This window comes from Ctenopharyngodon idella, chromosome 4 (genome assembly GCF_019924925.1).
Source record: "Ctenopharyngodon idella isolate HZGC_01 chromosome 4, HZGC01, whole genome shotgun sequence".
NCBI classification, from domain to species: Eukaryota; Metazoa; Chordata; class Actinopteri; order Cypriniformes; family Xenocyprididae; genus Ctenopharyngodon; species Ctenopharyngodon idella.
In genome coordinates this window covers 23,566,179-23,584,826 of record NC_067223.1, presented here as the reverse complement: position 1 = coordinate 23,584,826, position 18,648 = coordinate 23,566,179, and the positions used below count along the sequence as shown (strand labels likewise).

At 40.8% G+C, this 18,648-nt stretch overlaps 2 protein-coding genes across 3 annotated transcripts in view; both read right to left on the bottom strand.

Annotated features, from left to right (window-relative positions):
* LOC127511454 (C-type lectin domain family 4 member M-like) overlaps window positions 1-1,835 on the bottom strand; it is a 173,901-nt gene extending 172,066 nt beyond the window's left edge. The window contains exon 1 of the mRNA XM_051892267.1: window positions 1,656-1,835. Coding sequence (XP_051748227.1) covers window positions 1,656-1,803 — 148 coding nt within the window. The 5' untranslated portion in view covers window positions 1,804-1,835. The remainder of the gene's footprint in view (window positions 1-1,655) is intronic.
* An 11,882-nt stretch (window positions 1,836-13,717) lies between these two features.
* Window positions 13,718-18,208, bottom strand: LOC127511239 (CD209 antigen-like protein C). 2 transcript variants are annotated; one of them, XM_051892024.1, is made up of 5 exons: window positions 17,882-18,208; window positions 15,032-15,367; window positions 14,692-14,816; window positions 14,003-14,109; window positions 13,718-13,887 (listed from the first exon to the last, which is right to left on the bottom strand). In XM_051892024.1, exons 1-5 carry the CDS (start codon window positions 18,039-18,041, stop codon window positions 13,764-13,766), a joined length of 852 nt encoding a protein of 283 aa, XP_051747984.1. In that variant the 5' UTR covers window positions 18,042-18,208; the 3' UTR covers window positions 13,718-13,763. The 2 variants fall into 2 exon arrangements, with proteins under 2 accessions (XP_051747984.1, XP_051747985.1); XM_051892025.1 differs by having other exon boundaries at window positions 13,718-13,927; window positions 17,882-18,207.
* Window positions 18,209-18,648: the final 440 nt, after the last annotated feature.

Below are 18,648 nucleotides of genomic sequence, written 5' to 3'. Positions count from 1 at the left end.
GTTTCTTTCACTAAGTGAAGCAACACTTCATAGTTTTTAACCCTAAACCTTTGTGGCCTATCTGTTAAAAAGCTCATAATCCATGAGACTAAACCATGATTAAAATTAAACTGACTAATAATTTTTTTCCCTAAATTAACAGGTTGTAGAGTGTTAAATGCTGATGAGAAATCCACAAACAAAAGCTGTGCAAATGTCCCACTATTTTTCAGATGCTGATAGAGTATATTTAACAGAAACAGTTTTGCATCATCTCTTCCAGCGCAATATGCAAACTGCAGCAGATCTAAAGCCGTCATTATATGCTTTTTGATCTCTTTTTCAAACGCCTTCATGACCAAAGAGGTCAAGGCAATAGAATGATAGTCATTAAAAGAATCCGTCTTAGCTTTTTTAGGTATTGGAACAATAGTTGATCTTTTCCACAGATCGGGTACCAAACCTAGATCTCAGGAAGTTCAGCACAGTGATTCAGTGTTCTACCACATATACCATCCAGGCCAGGGGCCTTATTTAGCAGTGTGGCCTTCAACTGACTCAATATATTAAAATTATTCACTTTAAAATTATTAGAAAAACTAATAGCAACTATCTTTTAAATCAACCATCTCCTCAACGTTAGCAAATGTATTGATACAGTCTGGAGATAAACTGGAGATTAGGGCTGGAGATAAAGTTGGCTAGAAAGATTGGACACCTTGCTATAGTGCTTCCATTTGACATTGAAGCGTTAATAGATTGTTGTTCTGCCCTTGATCTCAAACGCCTTGCTTGAGTATGAAGTCAGATAACGCCTCCCAGGAATGGTTTTCAGGATTTACTGCTGTCCAAGGAATAACGTTAAACTGTAAAAGTACAAAATACAGAATTCTAAGTGTACAGAATCAATAACATGTTCACATAAACACAACAAATGCTCTTTACATTCCTTATAGTTAGCATCAACTATATCAGAAATAGATTGTGCAATTCATAAAATAAAGGGAAATTAAATTAACATCTGGCATATAAGATATTACAATTATATATAAGTAAATATGCACAGGAGATTTTGAACTTTATTGACATAATGAGGCTGGCACAGAATGATGCTTTCAATGAGCATGTACAATCAGTGATACAAATTTGGTGTCATAAAGGCAGTAAAGTCAAGCCTGTGGTTTCTCTGTTTCCACACCAACACAAAGATAGAGCAGCATTCTCATCAACATTATTATGAAGGCCTCAGGTACGGTGTACATTTTAGGACATCCTCAGACCTCAGTCATGTGATGAAAAAGCACCATGCCTCAGACTAAAAGGCTTCAGGTCTCAGGAAAAACAATGTCAGTGTCAGGTCTCGTACAATTAGATATCAGACAAAACGGCCTCAGACAAAAAAAGGCATTGGACAAAACTGACTGACCATCCTAACTGAAACACACAGGCTGAGTAAACATTTTAGTCCGTTTTTTTTTTTTTCTCTCTCCAAAATCATATACAAATGGTTAGTTATTAAATCCTACAATAGCATCAGAAGAACACAAAGCTGAACCAAACACACTGTAGCTGCTTCTGATCTTCACACAATCACTTCTGAACACCACAGGAATGACATTAGATGACTGAACATGTGCAGACTCTGATGATTTGATCAAAGTAATGAATGTGATTACCTGTACGCTGAAGTGGTTGGAGTGTGTTTGTCTCTGTCCTGAAGTCATGATCTCTCACACATTCTGCACTCTCATAGATTTCCACCATCATCTCCACTCTGTCTGTGTTCATTCTCTCAGACTCAGTCCTGATCATATCATCAGACATTTCTGCTCTTTAACCGTCAAACATTAAATGATCTTGTTCCTTGTTTGTTGTATATGTAGTCAGCTCGTCTTCTTTTCCAGTGGCAAACAAACTTGTGGTCAATGTGTGAAAACAAAAACATGACATCAGACCCTTAAAGTTGACATGAAACCGTAGTTGTGAGTCTTTCTTCCCTTTTGTGATGTATATCCGAGTAAAACTCGGTCATTGCTGTAATGTCATGTGATTGACAGGTTGTGCTGCTCTCGCTCCAGTAAACACGTCATCAGAGAAGAGAAGAGGTGTCTTTTCAAGAGGGAGGAGAAGTTATTTTAATTTAAGATTATGGGGGCACATGAATTTTAAATGTGATGTTCATTGATAAATCATTCATAAATACTGCAATATTTCATAAAAAAAAATAAGAATAGTTGATTTTGATTTCAGTGACTTATTCGTTATTGTGGAAAAATTCTTCATTCTTTCAGTGGTGAGAATGTAATGAAACAAACACTCAGGAAATGTCTTTGTTGATTTTATTCTTGCAAGAAGGTTGTTTAAAGAAGATTTCTACACAGTTCTACAGAGAAGAACGCCCTCACCCAGTGCGGCTGTCTTATATACCCCTCTTATTGTTCCTTGTTACCCCAAACCAATCATAACACGTTACCATATTAGGATCATAAAAGTTGAAAAAAGAAGTCTAAAACTTAGCAGATGCCCTATTGAAGTTCAAGCTGTCTAGACAAACACATTTGCACCTTTGCCTCACTTCCTATGCTAGTTTCAGAAGTGTTTCTTAAAAGAGAACAGCATTAGCAGTAATTTTCCACTGAACAAGCTGTTTTAAATGATACACAAGACAGAGAGAAAACAAGTATCAATGCATCCATTTATAAATCAGGAGAATAAATAATAAGCAATAAAAATTCCTCAACAATGTTTAGAACAAGCACTGGACTGTGGCAGGTTACTGGGGAAATGCACATTTGGAAAGGAAATATATTTACAGGAACATTTCAGCAGGTTCAAGATGAGATGAGATGTAAACATCCTCAGTTTGGAAATGCATGAATGCACTCCCACACATTTTTTTTTAAAACAAGAACCTTCATCTCACCGTATCAGTCTCACTCATGCTTTCCTGAAATTTTTTTGTGTTGGGAAATCGTGAAATCTGAGGTAAGGCAACAAAGAAGCAAAACAAACCTGTAGCGAATCAGTACAGGTATTTAATTAATTTATGGGTGGAATATATGAATATAATAAATCATAAAGCTTTATGATTAATTATAATACATATACCGACCCGAGAGGGAATTATACATATATTGTGAATTAATTACAACGAATTATAATCAATCACATATATGATTAGTTCTGGTTTGGTAATAATTTAGAGAAACTATTAGTTTGTCCAGCAAACCGTTAGCTCCTCATAGCCGATTATAAAAGGAAGGTTTTTCTCTGGCCACGAGAAAGACTTCCTATTCTAGCATCAATGCGTAAAGCAAGGATACTGGATCGAAACGTTAAAGTGACCTGGGTTTGTTGCATGAGCAAAAAAAACAATCGAGCATGAATATAATGTATTTAATATGTGAAACTACGGATACAGAGACTATACTACTAAACATACACAAACAATACACATATATAGAAAGCGAAAGTAAAGTCAAGAAAACAGAGGTGATCAAAGGAATGGCAACTTACTAACAGTTAAAACCTTTGAGAGCCAGCAAGGAAACTCAGCTTACACATCGAGCTTAAAACGCTTTGGGAAAGAATGGTTCTATACTTGCATAGGTTCAGGTGCTGTGGTCGTTTCGTGTTTCTGCAGGAGTTTCGGTGCGTGCGGCTGAAGCGATTGGTCCTTTTCCGAGAAGGTGTTCTTCGGAGGGATTTTCAAACAAGGGTTTAACTTAAGAGTAAGATAACCGGAAAATAAAGAAAAAGAGTCCGTCTCCTAGGCGATGAAGAGTGAAGACTTAGGGCGACGGATGAAGAGGGTTTGACAAAGAAACTTGTTGCCAAAAGATGGTCGTCCCGAAGAGAGGGGGCGCGTGATGGAAGCGCGGTCGCCGAGACGTCCGGGAGAGACGTGTGTGAAATGGCGAGAGACAATCGAGAGACAATGAGAGATGCGTGTCATTGTGTTTTAAGGACAACAGGCCAGAACGCCTCCTGGGATACATCAGCCAATGATGAGGGTGCGATTTTGGCGGGCAAACTCTTTCTTTGTCTCCATTTATGACCTAATTTACATGGTTTATGAAGTGTCCGATCTGAGTACATTTTCTTCAAAGTACCATTAAAAATAGAAGAATGCATTTTACAGTCATGTGACATACATTTTCAATTAGAGCATAACGAAAGCTTTACAATGAGACCAAATTTGTCAGATGGCAAAGACATAAAAGGTGAGATACAGTTTATACTTGAGTTTTATCGTTTAGAAGAAAACTAATACAACTAGAGTCATAGCTAAGCTTATATACTAGAGATAAATACATGCACCTTTAAATACAGCGACGGGTACATATTGGCACAGTCATATTTGGAGGATAAATGTACATTCACAATCTCCATGCGTGTTTGTGAGTGTCTGTATGTGTGTGTGTATTGGGGTTGTGGCCAGTGTCTGTGACCATATGTCCTTTAGTCCCACCAGGGTGACTCTTTGAAGTCTCTGGAGCTGGTGAGAATGTGTTCTGTTTTTCTTTACTGGGGTAACAAAGGTGCCAATGGGGCAATTGGTCCCGGACTTGCCGGAGCCGATTCGTGATTTACATGCACAGTTCAGGAGGCTAAAAGCATTCTGAAATGTCCAAAGTTGATTGACCCCGCCGGATCTATCCAGACGCTACAAACCAATTTAGTAATGCAGGACGGGGGTGAAAACTTTTCGTTTATCTGTGAGCTTTAGTGTTAGTGGGTGGTAACTATCTCTTTTAAAATAAGTCACTTAACCCTAACACGTCACTTAACAAGTGTCAGTTATGAACACAATCTCAATAGTATTCATAGGGATTGTACCTACACTCCAAAAATCTAAGAATTTCATAAATTTATTATTATAATTATCCTAAAAATAGGACACTTTTGTATATTCTTTACATACTTTGTAAACAGGTTTTATATTTGAATTTATGGTTACACTTTATTTTGATGGTTCATTTTAGACATTGACTAACTATAATAACTTTGCAACTGCAGTCAGCTAACTCTCATTAGAGTATCAGTAGACTGTTAGGGTAGGGTTAGGGTCTGGATTAGTAGAATAAACTGACATGTAGTTGTAAAGTTACTTGTATTCAGCAAAATAAATAAAGTGTCAGCAAATATGAAGCAGACAGTCTACTGATACTCTAATGAGATACTCTAATATGTGCACTAGAATTACACTTGACATACAAACACCTATGAATACTAACCAGATTATATTCCTGCCCTGTAGCAACTACTAAAATGACAAAAGAAACTCACCCAGTTTACCAAGACTCATCTGAAGATCATTTTTCTCCAGTTTTAGCTGGTCTCTCTCATTGGTCAGGTTTTCATTCTTGGATATTAACTGTTGTCTCTCTTGAGTGAACGTGACACACAGCACTATGACTGCAGTCAGCAGAAGAACACACAGCAGCACCAAACACACTGCAGCTGCTCTGGAGCTTCTGATCTTCACACAAACACTTCCTGTTAAAGATGAGGGTTTTCAATCTGGTTTCTAGAGTATTTCACAGATCTCGCTGATGGGAACTCCCGAGAACAAAGCTTTTGAAGCAGCCATACCTCTGGTGGAGTGTGCCCGGACAGCCAAAGGTGAAGGCTGTCCGGAGGATTCATAGGCAAGAGAGATGGCCTCGACCACCCACTTGCTCATTCTCTGCTTAGACGCTGGGCCCCCTTTCTTAGGGGACCCGTAACAGACAAATAATTGGTCGGTCTTGCGCCACAGGGCAGCTCTGTGGACGTAAGTGTCTAAAGCCCTCACCGGGCACAGCAGATTTAGTTTCTCCTGATCCGCATCTGAAAAGGGTGGAGGACAAAAGGCCTGCAGAACAATGGGCCCCGGGACATTGGTGGGGACCTTGGGTATATACCCCGGTCTATGATGCAGGAAAGCCTTGACCATTCCAGGCGCAAATTCCAAGCATGAAGGAGCAACAGAAAGTGCTTGTAGATCTCCAATTCTTTGAGAGATGATATAGCCAACAGAAATATAGTTTTCAGAGTGAGGAACTTTTCAAATACTTCCTCTAAAGGTTCAAAGGGAGCCGCAGCCAACCCTTCCAATACAATAGCCAAGTCCCAGGACAGAGTTCTTGTATGCACAGCAGGCCTCAGCCTCTGGGTACCACGGAGAAAACGTATGACTAGGGGGTTCTTTCCCACAGAAATACCCCCCAAAGGTGCATGATAGGCGGAAATAGCTGCAATATAAACCTTCAATGTAGAAGGGGATAGGCCATCCGAGAATTTTTCTTGGAGAAATTGCAGTACATGACTGATGGATGAGTGGAACGGGTCCACCTGAGATAGGCTACACCAAGTAGCAAACAGCTTCCACTTATATGCATAAAGTCTTCTCGTGGACGGAGCTCTGGAGTGGAGTATGGTCTCCACAACCTCAGTTGAGAGACCGGATTCTATGAGCTCGGCCCCCTCAGAGGCCAAGCCCACAGTTTCCACAGAACTCCTGGGAGCAGAGCAATCGGGGGAAATGCGTACAGACGCAGCCTCGGCCACGCCTGTACCATTGCATCCAACCCCAGCGGGGCTGGATGGGTCAGGGAATACCACAACGGCAATGAGAGGTCTCTTTCGAGGCAAATAGATCGACTTCTGCACGACCGAATTTCTTCCAAATGAGCTCCACCACCTCGGGGTGGAGTCACCACTCCCCGGGCCTCGGCCCCTGTCTCGACAGGATGTCTGCCCCCACATTTTGATGCCCTGGGATATAAGCTGCTCTCAGAGAGTGAAGCTTCCCCTGGGACCACAGGAGGATCTGATGGGCTAACTTGCACAGCTGGCAAGACCTCAGACCCCCCTGATGATTGATGTAGGAAACCACCGACATGTTGTCTGTGCGAACTAACACATGGTGGCCCCAAAGGTCTGGGAGGAAGTATTTGAGTGCTCGAAATACCGCCATCATTTCCAGCCGATTTATGTGCCAGGAACGATGATGGTCCTCCCAAAGACCCTGAGCCGAGCGTCCACTCATGATCGCCCCCCAGCCTGTGAGAGACGCATCCGTCGTTAGCATTACGCGACGACAAGGAGCTCCCAGCACAGGTCCCTGGGACAGGAACCAAGGCTTCTTCCACATGACTAAGGCACGAAGGCATCGCCGCGTGACCTTGATCATGCGGAAAGGGTTTCCCCTCGGAGAAAACCCCTTGGTCCTGAGCCACCACTGTAGGGGTCTCATGTGCAGCAGGCCAAAAGGTATCACGTTGGACGCAGCTGCCATCAGACCCAACAGTCTCTGAAACTGTTTCACAGTGAGTGACTGGCCTAATTTCACCCCATTTATGGCTGAGAGAATGCCATTCACCCGAGCAGGAGACAGATGTGCCTGCATCGTGGTGGAATCCCAGACTACTCCTAGATAATTGGTAGTTTGTGCTGGAAGAAGTACGCTCTTCTTGGCATTGAGTCTCAGCCCTAACCTTCTCATTTGTGACAGAACTACATCTCGATGTTGAACTGCTTGTTGCTCTGACTGAGCTAGAATCAACCAATCGTCGATATAATTTAGTACGCGGATGCCCTGGAGTCTCAGGGGAGCCAGAGCTGCATCCACGCACTGCGTGAAGGTGCGGGGTGAAAGAGACAGGCCGAACGGAAGAACCTTGTATTGGCAAGCTTCGCCCCCGAAAGCAAACCTGAGGAACTTCCAATGCGAAGGATGGATTGACACATGAAAGTAAGCGTCTTTCAGATCTATTGTCACAAACCAGTTCTCGGACCTGATCTGTGTAGTGATCTGTTTGAGTGTAAGCATCTTGAACTTGAGCTTTTGCACTGAACGATTTAACATGCGCAAATCTAGAATAGGACGCAACCCTCCATCCTTCTTCGGAACGATGAAGTAACGGCTTTAAAACCCTGACTGCTTGCTGGGAGGAGGAACCCTTTCTATAGCTCCTTTTTGCAAGAGTGTCATAACTTCTTGTTCCATAACCAGAGACTGCTCGGGACCCACCACTGTAGGAAGGACCCCTTTGAACTGGGGCGGGTGAAACCCGAACTGTATTTTGTAACCCTTTTCTATTGTGAGCAGCACCCTTCGAGAAATATTGGGAAGACGTTTCCATTCTTCTAGAAATTTTACTAAGGGAACCAGCCTCTCGAGGCTGGCCTCTGGTGTTATTTGAGCACCTGATTCAGTGCCCTGAAGCGGCGCACCGGCAGGGAACAGCCGAATCAGACGCTGGCCGACCCTCCTCAGAGGGTCGGTGGGGACCGCTGCGCCCTGAAGCACACGAGGTGGCAGGGTTGGCAGAACGGCCCCCTGAGGGCACCGAAGAGGGGTTAACTTTATAGATCTTAATACAGGACCCTCTTTGAAGGGGGCTGCCCTCAGAAGTCCTGTGCCCCTGGCGTCAGGACTTCTTCGAAGCCTTCCTAGCGATAATGACAGTCCGCAGATCTGTCTTACCTTTGGAAGGCTTCGACTGTGTCGCTCGCCCCGGTCCCCAAGATCTTTGCGGGGGAGCACGGGTGGCGACGCTTTGTTTTTGCTGCGCTCTATGCACAGATGCGGAGCTGGTAGATGGCCGAGGCTGCTCCCGCTCAGCAGCCTCGGCAGGGAGAGAGTGGCGAGGGAGGAACTTTTGAAAGGCCGCTGACTGTTTTTTGGCCTCCTGGAACCTCTCAAGGACCGAGGTGACAGAATCGCCGAAGAGGCCCAGGGGAGACAGTGGCGAATCCAGCAGCATGCTTTTATCTCTTTCCCTGATGTCTGAAAGATTTAACCATAAGTGCCTCTCCGTGGCCACCAGGGCTGCCATAGAACGGCCGATTGTTTTTGCCGTCTCCTTGATGGCCCGAAGAGCTAGATCGGTGGCCTTTCGCAGTTCCTGAATGGTCTCAAAGCTCGCCTCACCGCTCTCATCAATCTCCCCCAGCAGGTCGGTAGGCTTGCAGGATCGACATTGTATGTAAGCAGGCTGCAGCCTGACCTGCTGAGGCATAAGCTTTGCCCACCAAGGCCGATGTTGTACGTAATGGCCTGGTGGGCAGCGTCGGGGATTTAAGGGACGACGCGGACTCGGGCGAGAGATAGCCCGCGAGTGTCTCTTCAACCCGGGGCATCGTCCCATAACCATGTTGTTTCAGCCCCACGATGTTAGAATATATAGATGTCTGGGGGCTGTAAACTCTATATTGAGCCGGCTTCTGCCACGATCTCCACACCTCGGTGTGGAGATCGGGGAAGAACGGCAATCCCCGACGCTGAGGCTGTGACCGGGCGGGCAAAAGACGCTCATCTAACTTGCTCTTTTGCCGCATTTCAGGTCTTTCGGCTGGCCAGTCGATATTTAATTTGGCCACCGCCCGCGTCACAACCTCCAACAGCTCCTCATATGCTGGAGATGAGGATGGCGAGACCTCCTCTCCAGCCTCGACGCTCATCACATCCAACTCCTCGGAGCTGGATAGATGAAGCGCCGGTGCCTCTCTCCTGGGGGAAGAAACCGCAGCGCGTGCTTCCACAACCAGAGGAGAGACACTGGGTCTGGCAGGTGAGGGCCGAGATAAGGCCGGGCCCGTCTCTAACCCCTCCACCAGATCCATTTGTGAACTCCAGGAATGAAGCCGTCGCTGTGCCTCAGCAGCAGCGGGACCCGATCCCCGGGGAACACTCGCCGCGGCGCCTTCTTTCTCTTTGTCGAAGAACGCCCGGCGTGAACGGAGTATACGGAGCGTTAGCTTCTCACAATGCACGCAGACAGCTCCCTCGAGAGCTGCCTGGGCATGCTCCACTCCCAAGCAAGCAACGCACATCTCGTGTGTATCCCCGCCCGTGATGAAGCGAGGGCAGGGAGGAACACACTTGACAAACTGCTGCTTGCTTGTCGCCATAATAAGTGTCTTTTCTTATATATATATATATATATAAGTGCTTGGTGTAACAAAAAAACTGCTCTTGTCCTCGGACGAAGAGATATTCGTTAGCTGTATATATAGCGGACAGACAACACCAAATAAGACACACGAAAACACAGAGCGCTGCTGAAGACACAGAAGCTGGCGTTCTTTGTTCTCAGGAGTGCTTTATAGTTTCCTGGTCCGTGACGTCACCCGCTCTGACGTCCCGTCACACTATTGGTTCGATTTCACGAGTGCTTCAAGACGTAATCACGCAGAGGTGATCCCAATGCGATTCAACGCAGCGTCGATGTTCCCATGAAAGGGAACCATATTTATCTCTCTAAAACAGGACTGACATCTGTATTCTGCTGTTGTGTGAACGCAGCCATCAGAAGAAAACTAAAAATATTTGTTTATTTATTCAAATAGGAGTTTCAGGAATGAGAGCAAGATATGATTAAGGTTCACTTACAATGTTAATAACGTTTTCTGCTATACATATGGAAACCGTATCAACGCCAACTCACTATTGCATGTGTCCCAATCAGTGGGGCGCGTCAGTTCATGATGGGCATTTTCAACCGCTTTACCCAGTTTGCTCTAATCCACTGGGGGCTTGGTTTAGGGGTGAACCTTCACGATTTTAGCAAGTCTGTTGAAAATGGTTGAAAAACACCAATTGTAGTTTGAAAATGGCCACTGATTGTTAAATACCCATTTTGGTTTTGCATGTGTGCTTCTCAGGAGTCTAAAAACACAGGTGCATCCTATACTGAAGTCTTGTGTTAAACCACCTGACATCAATGGCTTTCAAACAATAGTGCATCTATCTTATCATTTATCTGTTCCTTTCTTTGTGTGTTTGTTATTTGCACTTGATTTATTTAACTGGATCTACTGTAATAAAATGCGTTAGTTTAAGTGTTTCAATAAACCATCCATTTTTCTACATTCTTAAAAAGTGCATGTATCTTGCTTTAGACATGAACATGAGCAAGAATGTCATACTTTACACACAGCCCTCGTACTGCATCTATTACTCAGTGCTTGCAGAGCACCCGCCTTCTTTGCTTTAGTGAAGGTAGATGAGGATGGACAATTAAAAAAAATGAGAAGCACCCTCTTGATAAATGTGACATTGATATATTAATTGAGTTGTAAGCGATAGGATTATCAGCTGACCTGGGACTTGATGCTATCCTGTGCCTTCTTTAACTCCTGATTCCTCATTATTGCTTAATCCAGTAATCATTCATATTCCTGAATTTTTATTAAGTTTGAGGAATGCAACTGATCTCCATTCAGTTAAAGGATTAGTTCACTTTCAAATAAAATTTTCCTGATAATTTACTCACCCCCATGTCATCCAAGATGTTCATGTCCTTCTTTCTTCAGTTGAAAAGAAATGAAGGTTTTTGATGAAAACATTCCAGGATTATTCTCCTTATAGTGGACTTCAATGGGCTCCAAACGGTTGAAGGTCAAAATTAAAGTTTCATTGCAGCTTCAAAGGGCTTTAAACGATACCAGACGAGGAATAAGGGTCTTATCTAGAGAAACGATCGGCCATTTTCTAAAAAAAAAATGTAAATATATATGCTTTATATAAACAAATGATCGCCTTCCAAGTGGTTCCACCAAAACCGCATTTTCGTATTCTTCAAAAAGTTTACGCTGTATGTCCTACGCCTTCCCTATTCTACTTACGGAACGAACGCAGCACCAGTTTCAGTTTCATAGAATAGGGAAGGCGTATAGGAATATGCATATACATTTACATTTTTTTCGAAAATGACAGATCATTTCGCTAGATAAGACCCTTATTCCTCGTCTGGTATCGTTTAAAGCCCTTTGAAGCTGCACTGAAACTGTCATTTTGACCTTCAACCGTCTGGAGGCCATTGAAGTAGAGTAGAATAATCCTGGAATGTTTTCATCAAAAACCTTCATTTCATTTCAACTGAAGAAAGAAGGACATGGACATCTTAGATGACATGGGGGTGAGTAAATTATCAGGAAAAGTTTATTTGAAAGTGGACTAATCCTTTAAGCCTGTTCCCACTGAAACACAATCACAAAAAAACAACAACAAAAAAAACTACAACTTGTGTTTATGAGAAAGTGACTGACATGGATATTTTGTGATATTTAAACAGATTAAGGTGTACATAGGGTCAAAAACTGGCAATAGTTTATAGGTGTTTATTCCTCTTCATGTAGAGTTTAGCTCCAACACACCTGCCTGGAAGTCCTGGTCAGAGTGTGAAAGCAAGTAAAGAAGAACAGGATCATCTGCACATTTTACCAAATGACTGTTATGTTGTAAACACAACAAAGGCTCTTTACATTCCTTATAGTTGGCATCAACTATATCAGAAATAGATTGTGCAATTCATAAAATAAAGAGAAATTAACATCTGGCATGTAAGATATAACAATTTAAAGTAGATATGCACAGGAATTATAATGTAGCAATATCTACATAAGTGCCTTCAAATCAACTTAAATCAAGCAGCAATAGCCATGACCGCATGCTCTTGGTAAAGACTAGAAGGGCCACTTTAATATTTATTTATTTAATTTAATAACTGTATTTGTAGTATTGTAAGGGTAGGTTTAGGGTTGGGTGTAGGTGTAGTCATTAATAACATACAATCTGATAAGTAGCAAATTAATTTACTGTTATTTTATTATGAAATTTTGCCTAACTTCCGAGGACTTAAACAATTATATGCAATACCCCACTTTGAACAGAAGGGGTCACTCTACTACAACTTGTTAATAGACCAAATGCAAAATGTTCATAGAGAACAGCACAATTGTAGATATATAGATTAAATATATATGTAATTTAACAGAATTATAAATAGAGTTAGAATATTCTGTTTTTATAAAAAGTGATTCATATTGTGTTTAGCATATTAACATTTCTGAATGTGACTATGTTTGACAACTGAATTGAGTTGCTCTTAAGTAACATCATGGTTTCTTTTTCAGATTTCAGAGAACCCAAAGGAAAAGAGGCAGTAGTCTGATGTAAGCCAGATTTTGAAAGCTTTAATCGTTGGACCACTTGTAATTATGACATTAGACTTCTGAAATTCATGTTTTTTAAAGTTTGTGATGCTTTTGTCCTTTTTGCACGTCATTTTGTCATTAATTGTGTTAAACTGTCAAACTAAATAAATTGACTAAATTGCTGGAAAGGCGTCATTTATATTTTAAAAGGTTTTCCACATTTTTAAAATGGTCAGGAATTTGGTGACGCACCATTGAAGTGTTGCTGAAATATTAATAGTTTATGTGACTTTGAATCAACATCACATTAACATTGATCAAACAATATTTACCATTTATTATTTTTGATCATTTCAATATTGATTCAACAATGGTGATGTGGAATCAATCATAGTGTAATGTTGATTCACTGACATTCCCATTGATTATTTTATTGAAATCTCACCATTGAAGCCTCACTAATTGGAATTAAAGTTGACGCGTCAACTTTGTTTCACTGACTGCATGTTATCTGTGTCTCTCACTGCATTGATCTGGTCAATCTTCAGTATAGGAGCTGTGTGTCATCTAAAGGTTTTATGTTCCATCAAAGCTAATAGTTTTGTGGTCTGAGTTCAAGCTACTGTTGGTTATATTTGACTGAACTCATTGTTTGGACTTTATTAAATATGTTAATAAATAATGTTAAATAATGTATTTATTGTGATAAGATGTCCTCGTGTACTTTACCCACTGACCCGATACAGTAGTTACTGCCATTATTTACATCTATGGTGAGAATATTAAGAAACTTGACTCAGTTACAACACGCTTCACAAATATATTTAATTGCTCTTTTTTTTTTTTTTTTTTTTTTTTTAAATATTTTTCACACAGATACATTTAAATGCATCATTACAGGGATAATCATACCACCCTGATGAATATAACACAGCACAGTTCTCTTTTTTATATCCATTTGGTTCTCCAGACCTCCAGAACCTGCATCAACAGATCAGCATTAGATGTTCAGTGCTGCTTTCTGTGTGATATGATACTGACTGTGAGATATGATCATTTATTAGATAATAATCGGTTCAGTTCAGTGATTTCTCACCCAGAGGTCATGTTGGCGCCATCAACCCATTTCCATCTGCCCTCCACATCACTGTCAGTCAGACCAATCCAGACTCCAGCACCACCAGACATCTTTTTAACAAACTCCTAGTAGAATGAAGCAGGAAGTCACATTTAAAGGGTTAGTTCACCTGAAACTGAAAATCCTGTCATCAATTCCTCACACTCATGTTGTTTCAGTACACAATATTTTTAATGAAATCTGAGAGATTTCTGTTCCTCCATTAAGTCTATTCATCCAAAACTATGATGCTTCAATAAGTTCATAAAGAGATTGTAAATGTAATTCATATGAATTGAGCGGTTTAAGTGTTCCAAAGAGACACGATCGCTTTATATGATGAACAGATTTAATTTAGTGTTTTATTCACATATAAACATTGATCAGCAAACAAATGTAGAGCAACTTTGTTCTCATGCATTAAGCAAGAACAGTTTTGGGTGAATACACTTTCGTTGGAGGGACAGAAATCTTTCAGATTTCATAATATCTTCATTTGTTTTCTGAAGAAGAACGAAAGTCTTATGGTTTTGAAAAGACAGGAGGGTGAGGAATTGATGATAGAATGATCATTTTTGGGTGAACTAACTCTTATGGTCTGTGTTGGTGAGTAGACATTCATACTGTGAGCAGCACAACCTTTGGTGCCCAATCTATTTTTCACTCACGTGTTCCTCTCTGTTGTTGATGATGATCAGATCTGCTCCTCTCTCTGTACAGTATCTTCTGCTCTCAGTCCAGTTCCTCTTCTCAGAGGAAATGAAGTAAAGACTGGATTGGTAAATATATCCACCTGTAAACACAACCAGATCATCGACTATTTTTTTCCCCCACCTGTACTGAATTGTGACAGTTCTTTGATACTTAAAAACTGTGTGTGGGGGTGTGGGTTAGGTTATGGTATATATAACTAGATGCATATAAAGATAGTGCAAGTTTATGGAATGACCCCAATTAGATATTTAAGTAAACACTTGTACAAGTAATTGCACAATAATTTAACATTACCCATTTCATTGAGCAACTTCCACAGTTCATTTCTCTTCTGATTGAACTGGTCTCTTTCTTTAGTTAATTCATCCCTTTCATTTGTCAAGGCTATGTTCTTGTTTAGTAGCTGGTCTCTCTCATTGGTCAGGTTTTTGTTCTTTATTTTCAGCTGGTCTCTCTCTTCTGAGAGGTTGGTGATGTTAGTTAGTAGCTGGTGTGTCTCTTGTGTGTAGTTTGAGCTCTTTGTATGGATGTGGACACACAGCACTATGACTGCAGTCAGCAGAAGAACACACAGCAGCACCAAACACACTGCAGCTGCTCTGGAGCTTCTGATCTTCACACAAACACTTCCTGAAAATGACAAACATCAAGATAAATGTTTTCTCAATTCCTAATTGTATGTTTGTGTTGTATGTGTAACTGTATGGTTTCTCCTGGTTCAGTGTTTATATTGCCATAAACAGGCTGAGACATTTTTGTTCACATGATGGAAGCTATATGTGTTTCTACTCTGTAGTCCTCTGCTATTTGAGAAGTTGAGGTCAATAAGTGGCAAAGTATATCACAGTAAGAGCATGTGACACCCTTCCTGTTAAAACCAATATATTTGCATAACAAAAAGCTCTTCCTAGAGGACACTATTGTGGTTAGATGTAGCAGCCGGGTTCAAATTAGCACAGTACAGTTATACATGAGAGAAAAGTCACCTCACTTTATCCAGTGAAATTAAAATTGATGAGAAAATGTATCTTAATTGTGCTTGAAATCTGTGTTCTTCTGTTGCATGTTTGTTTCTATTGCCTGCGATGCTTCTTAATGCAAGTCAATCACACGTCACTGAGAACGGAAATTATCTGAGGTCAGTGTGTCCCAAATGATGTGAGGTGCAATGCTCAAGGAGGCTAGGGTAAAGATTTTGAACTTTATTGACATAATGAGGCTGGCACAGAATGATGCTTTCAATGAGCATGTACAATCAGTGATACAAATTTGGTGTCATAAAGGCAGTAAAGTCAAGCCTGTGGTTTCTCTGTTCCTACACCAACACAAAAATAGAGCAGCATTCTCATCAACATTATTATGAAGGCCTCAGGTACGGTGTATATTTTAGGACATCCTCAGACCTCAGTCATATGATGAAAAAGCATCACGCCTCAGACTAAAAGGCTTCAGTCATTGGACCGCATCGTGCCTCAGACTGAAAGGCTTCAAGTCTCAGGAAAAACAATGGCTAAGTTTACATGCACCCAAACAATCCATTTGTAATCGGATTGACGGCTCAATTGGATTGAAAAACATTCACATACACATTAATCGATCCAATCGAGCTCGATCCGAATGAAATTTCGATCAGATTGGAAGGGGTGGTTTATTCCTTTTCTAATCTGATCCAAGAGCAAAAAATGACCATGTAAACGCTTGAAAGACTACTTTCTCAATCGTATTCAGAAGTCTCTGGGGCACATGCGCAGTACAATGTTGACGTCTTTAGTTGTAAAGATGTATGCCAACAGGCAGTGGTGTAGCTGTATCCCTTCGTCATTATATTGGAAATCTTTTCATTTTAAAACAAGAAGGGGAGCCAATGGATATCAAACAAGAACCAACGTGCAAACTTTGCGCAAGAGTTATGCCGGAGAAAAAGTCTCAACCTCAGTCAGTATTCACTACAGAAAGTGAAAGTAAAAAGTGACGGAGCTGTCTGACGCTGCATTAACGGAGCATATTCTCTCAGAGACGAATTTCAACATAATATGCTGATAACAGTATATAACTGTCTTATTTATTCCATTATTTCTCTTGTGGCCGTACATATAGGCTAGTGAAGGAAATAATAATAGTATTTTGTGTTAAACAGGTTGTTTTTTTAAAGACAATCCTTTAAGTAAAGCTGCGCTTAATTTTCATTGATGACTGCAGTGTTAGGAAATATTATACACTCTTAATAATTTTAATTATAGGCCTATAATTCATTGTATAATAGACCTAAAAAAATATTTTAAAGATAGCTAATAGCCTAATCTTTTATTATCCTCACAGCACGTCAGTTATGTGGTGATGCGCTATGAAATTATTGCGGGGCAAATTTATTATAATATTAATGTAATAATAAAAAAAGCCAAACCTAATAGTAATGGGCTAATAATAGACTAGAAGAATGTAACAGGCCTACATGGAAATACCAAATCCTCTTAATATTGCCAAGATTTGATGCTTTTGACAATATCTCTGGCTATCGTCCATACATGACCATCGTCTGTTGACGCAACCTGGGTTATCACGTGCCCTGCGCGCCTGTCCGGTACGCCACTGTCAACAGGACAAAATTAACAATGAGCTCTGTTGGTGTCGTCCATGGTTGTCACCGCAAGTGTGATTGATATGACGTCACACACGCAGAGCGCGTGCGCAAATGTTTTTAATCAGAATGTATATAAAACACATATAAATGGATATTTGAATCAGATTACAATGTTTAGAGTACATGTAAACAGATCTGCAATCGAATTCAATTTATTCGGGTTGACGAAAATTGGTGTATGTAAACATAGCCAATGTCAGTGTCAGGTCTCGTACAATTAGACATCGGACGAAATGGCATCGGACGAAACGGACTGACCATCCTAACTGAAACACACAGGCTGAGTAAATGTTTTAGTCAGTTTTTTCTCTCTCTCCAAAATCATATACAAATGGTTAGTTATTAATTCCTACAATAGCATCAGAAGAACACAAAGCTGAACCAAACACACTGTAGCTGCTTCTGATCTTCACACAATCACTTCTGAACACCACAGGAATGACATTAGATGACTGAATATGTGCAGACTCTGATGATTTGATCAAAGTAATGAATGTGATTACCTGTACGCTGAAGTGGTTGGAGTGTGTTTGTCTCTGTCCTGAAGTCATGATCTCTCACACATTCTGCACTCTCATAGATTTCCACCATCATCTCCATTCTGTCTGTGTTCATTCTCTCAGACTCAGTCCTGATCACATCTTCATAAATATCATCAGACATTTCTGCTCTTTAACCATCAAACATTAAATGATGATCTTCCTTGTTTGTTGTAGATGTAGTCAGCACTCGTCTTCTTGGTGAATAAACTTGTGGTCAACTTCCCTTTTGTGATGTATATCTGAGTGAAACTCGGCCATTGCTGTGATGTCATGTGATTGACAGGTTGTGCTGCTCTCGCTCCAGTAAACACGTCATCAGAGAAGAGAAGTCATTGCAAGAGGGAGGGGAAGTTATTTTAATTAAAGATTATGGGGGCATGTTAATTTATAAATAAATCACTTATAAATACTGCAATATTCCATAAAAAAATAAGAATAATAGGTCTAAAATTTAGCAGATCCCCTATTGATGTCCAAGCTGTCAAGACAAACACATTTGAACTTTTGCCTCACTTCCTTTGTTAGTTTCAGAAGCGTTTCTTAAAAGAGAACGGCATTAGCAGTAATTTTCCACTGAACAAGTTGTTTTAAATGATACACAAGACAGAGAAAACAAGTATCAATGCATCCATTTATAAATCAGGAGAATAAATGATAAGCAATAAAAATTCCTCTACAATGTTTAGAACAAGCACTGGACTGTGGCAGGTTACTGGGGAAATGCACAT

What these genes read in the sequence shown, in the direction of transcription:
- LOC127511239 (XM_051892024.1), bottom strand. Translation starts at nt 18,041, where the DNA reads ATGTCTGATGATATTTATGAAGATGTGATCAGGACTGAGTCTGAGAGA. An exon ending in CCAACCACTTCAGCGTACAG is followed by an intron (nt 15,368 to 17,881) that starts GTAATCACATTC and finishes TGTCATTTTCAG; the next exon opens with GAAGTGTTTGTGTGAAGATC. An exon ending in TCAACAACAGAGAGGAACAC is followed by an intron (nt 14,110 to 14,691) that starts GTGAGTGAAAAA and finishes TCATTCTACTAG; the next exon opens with GAGTTTGTTAAAAAGATGTC.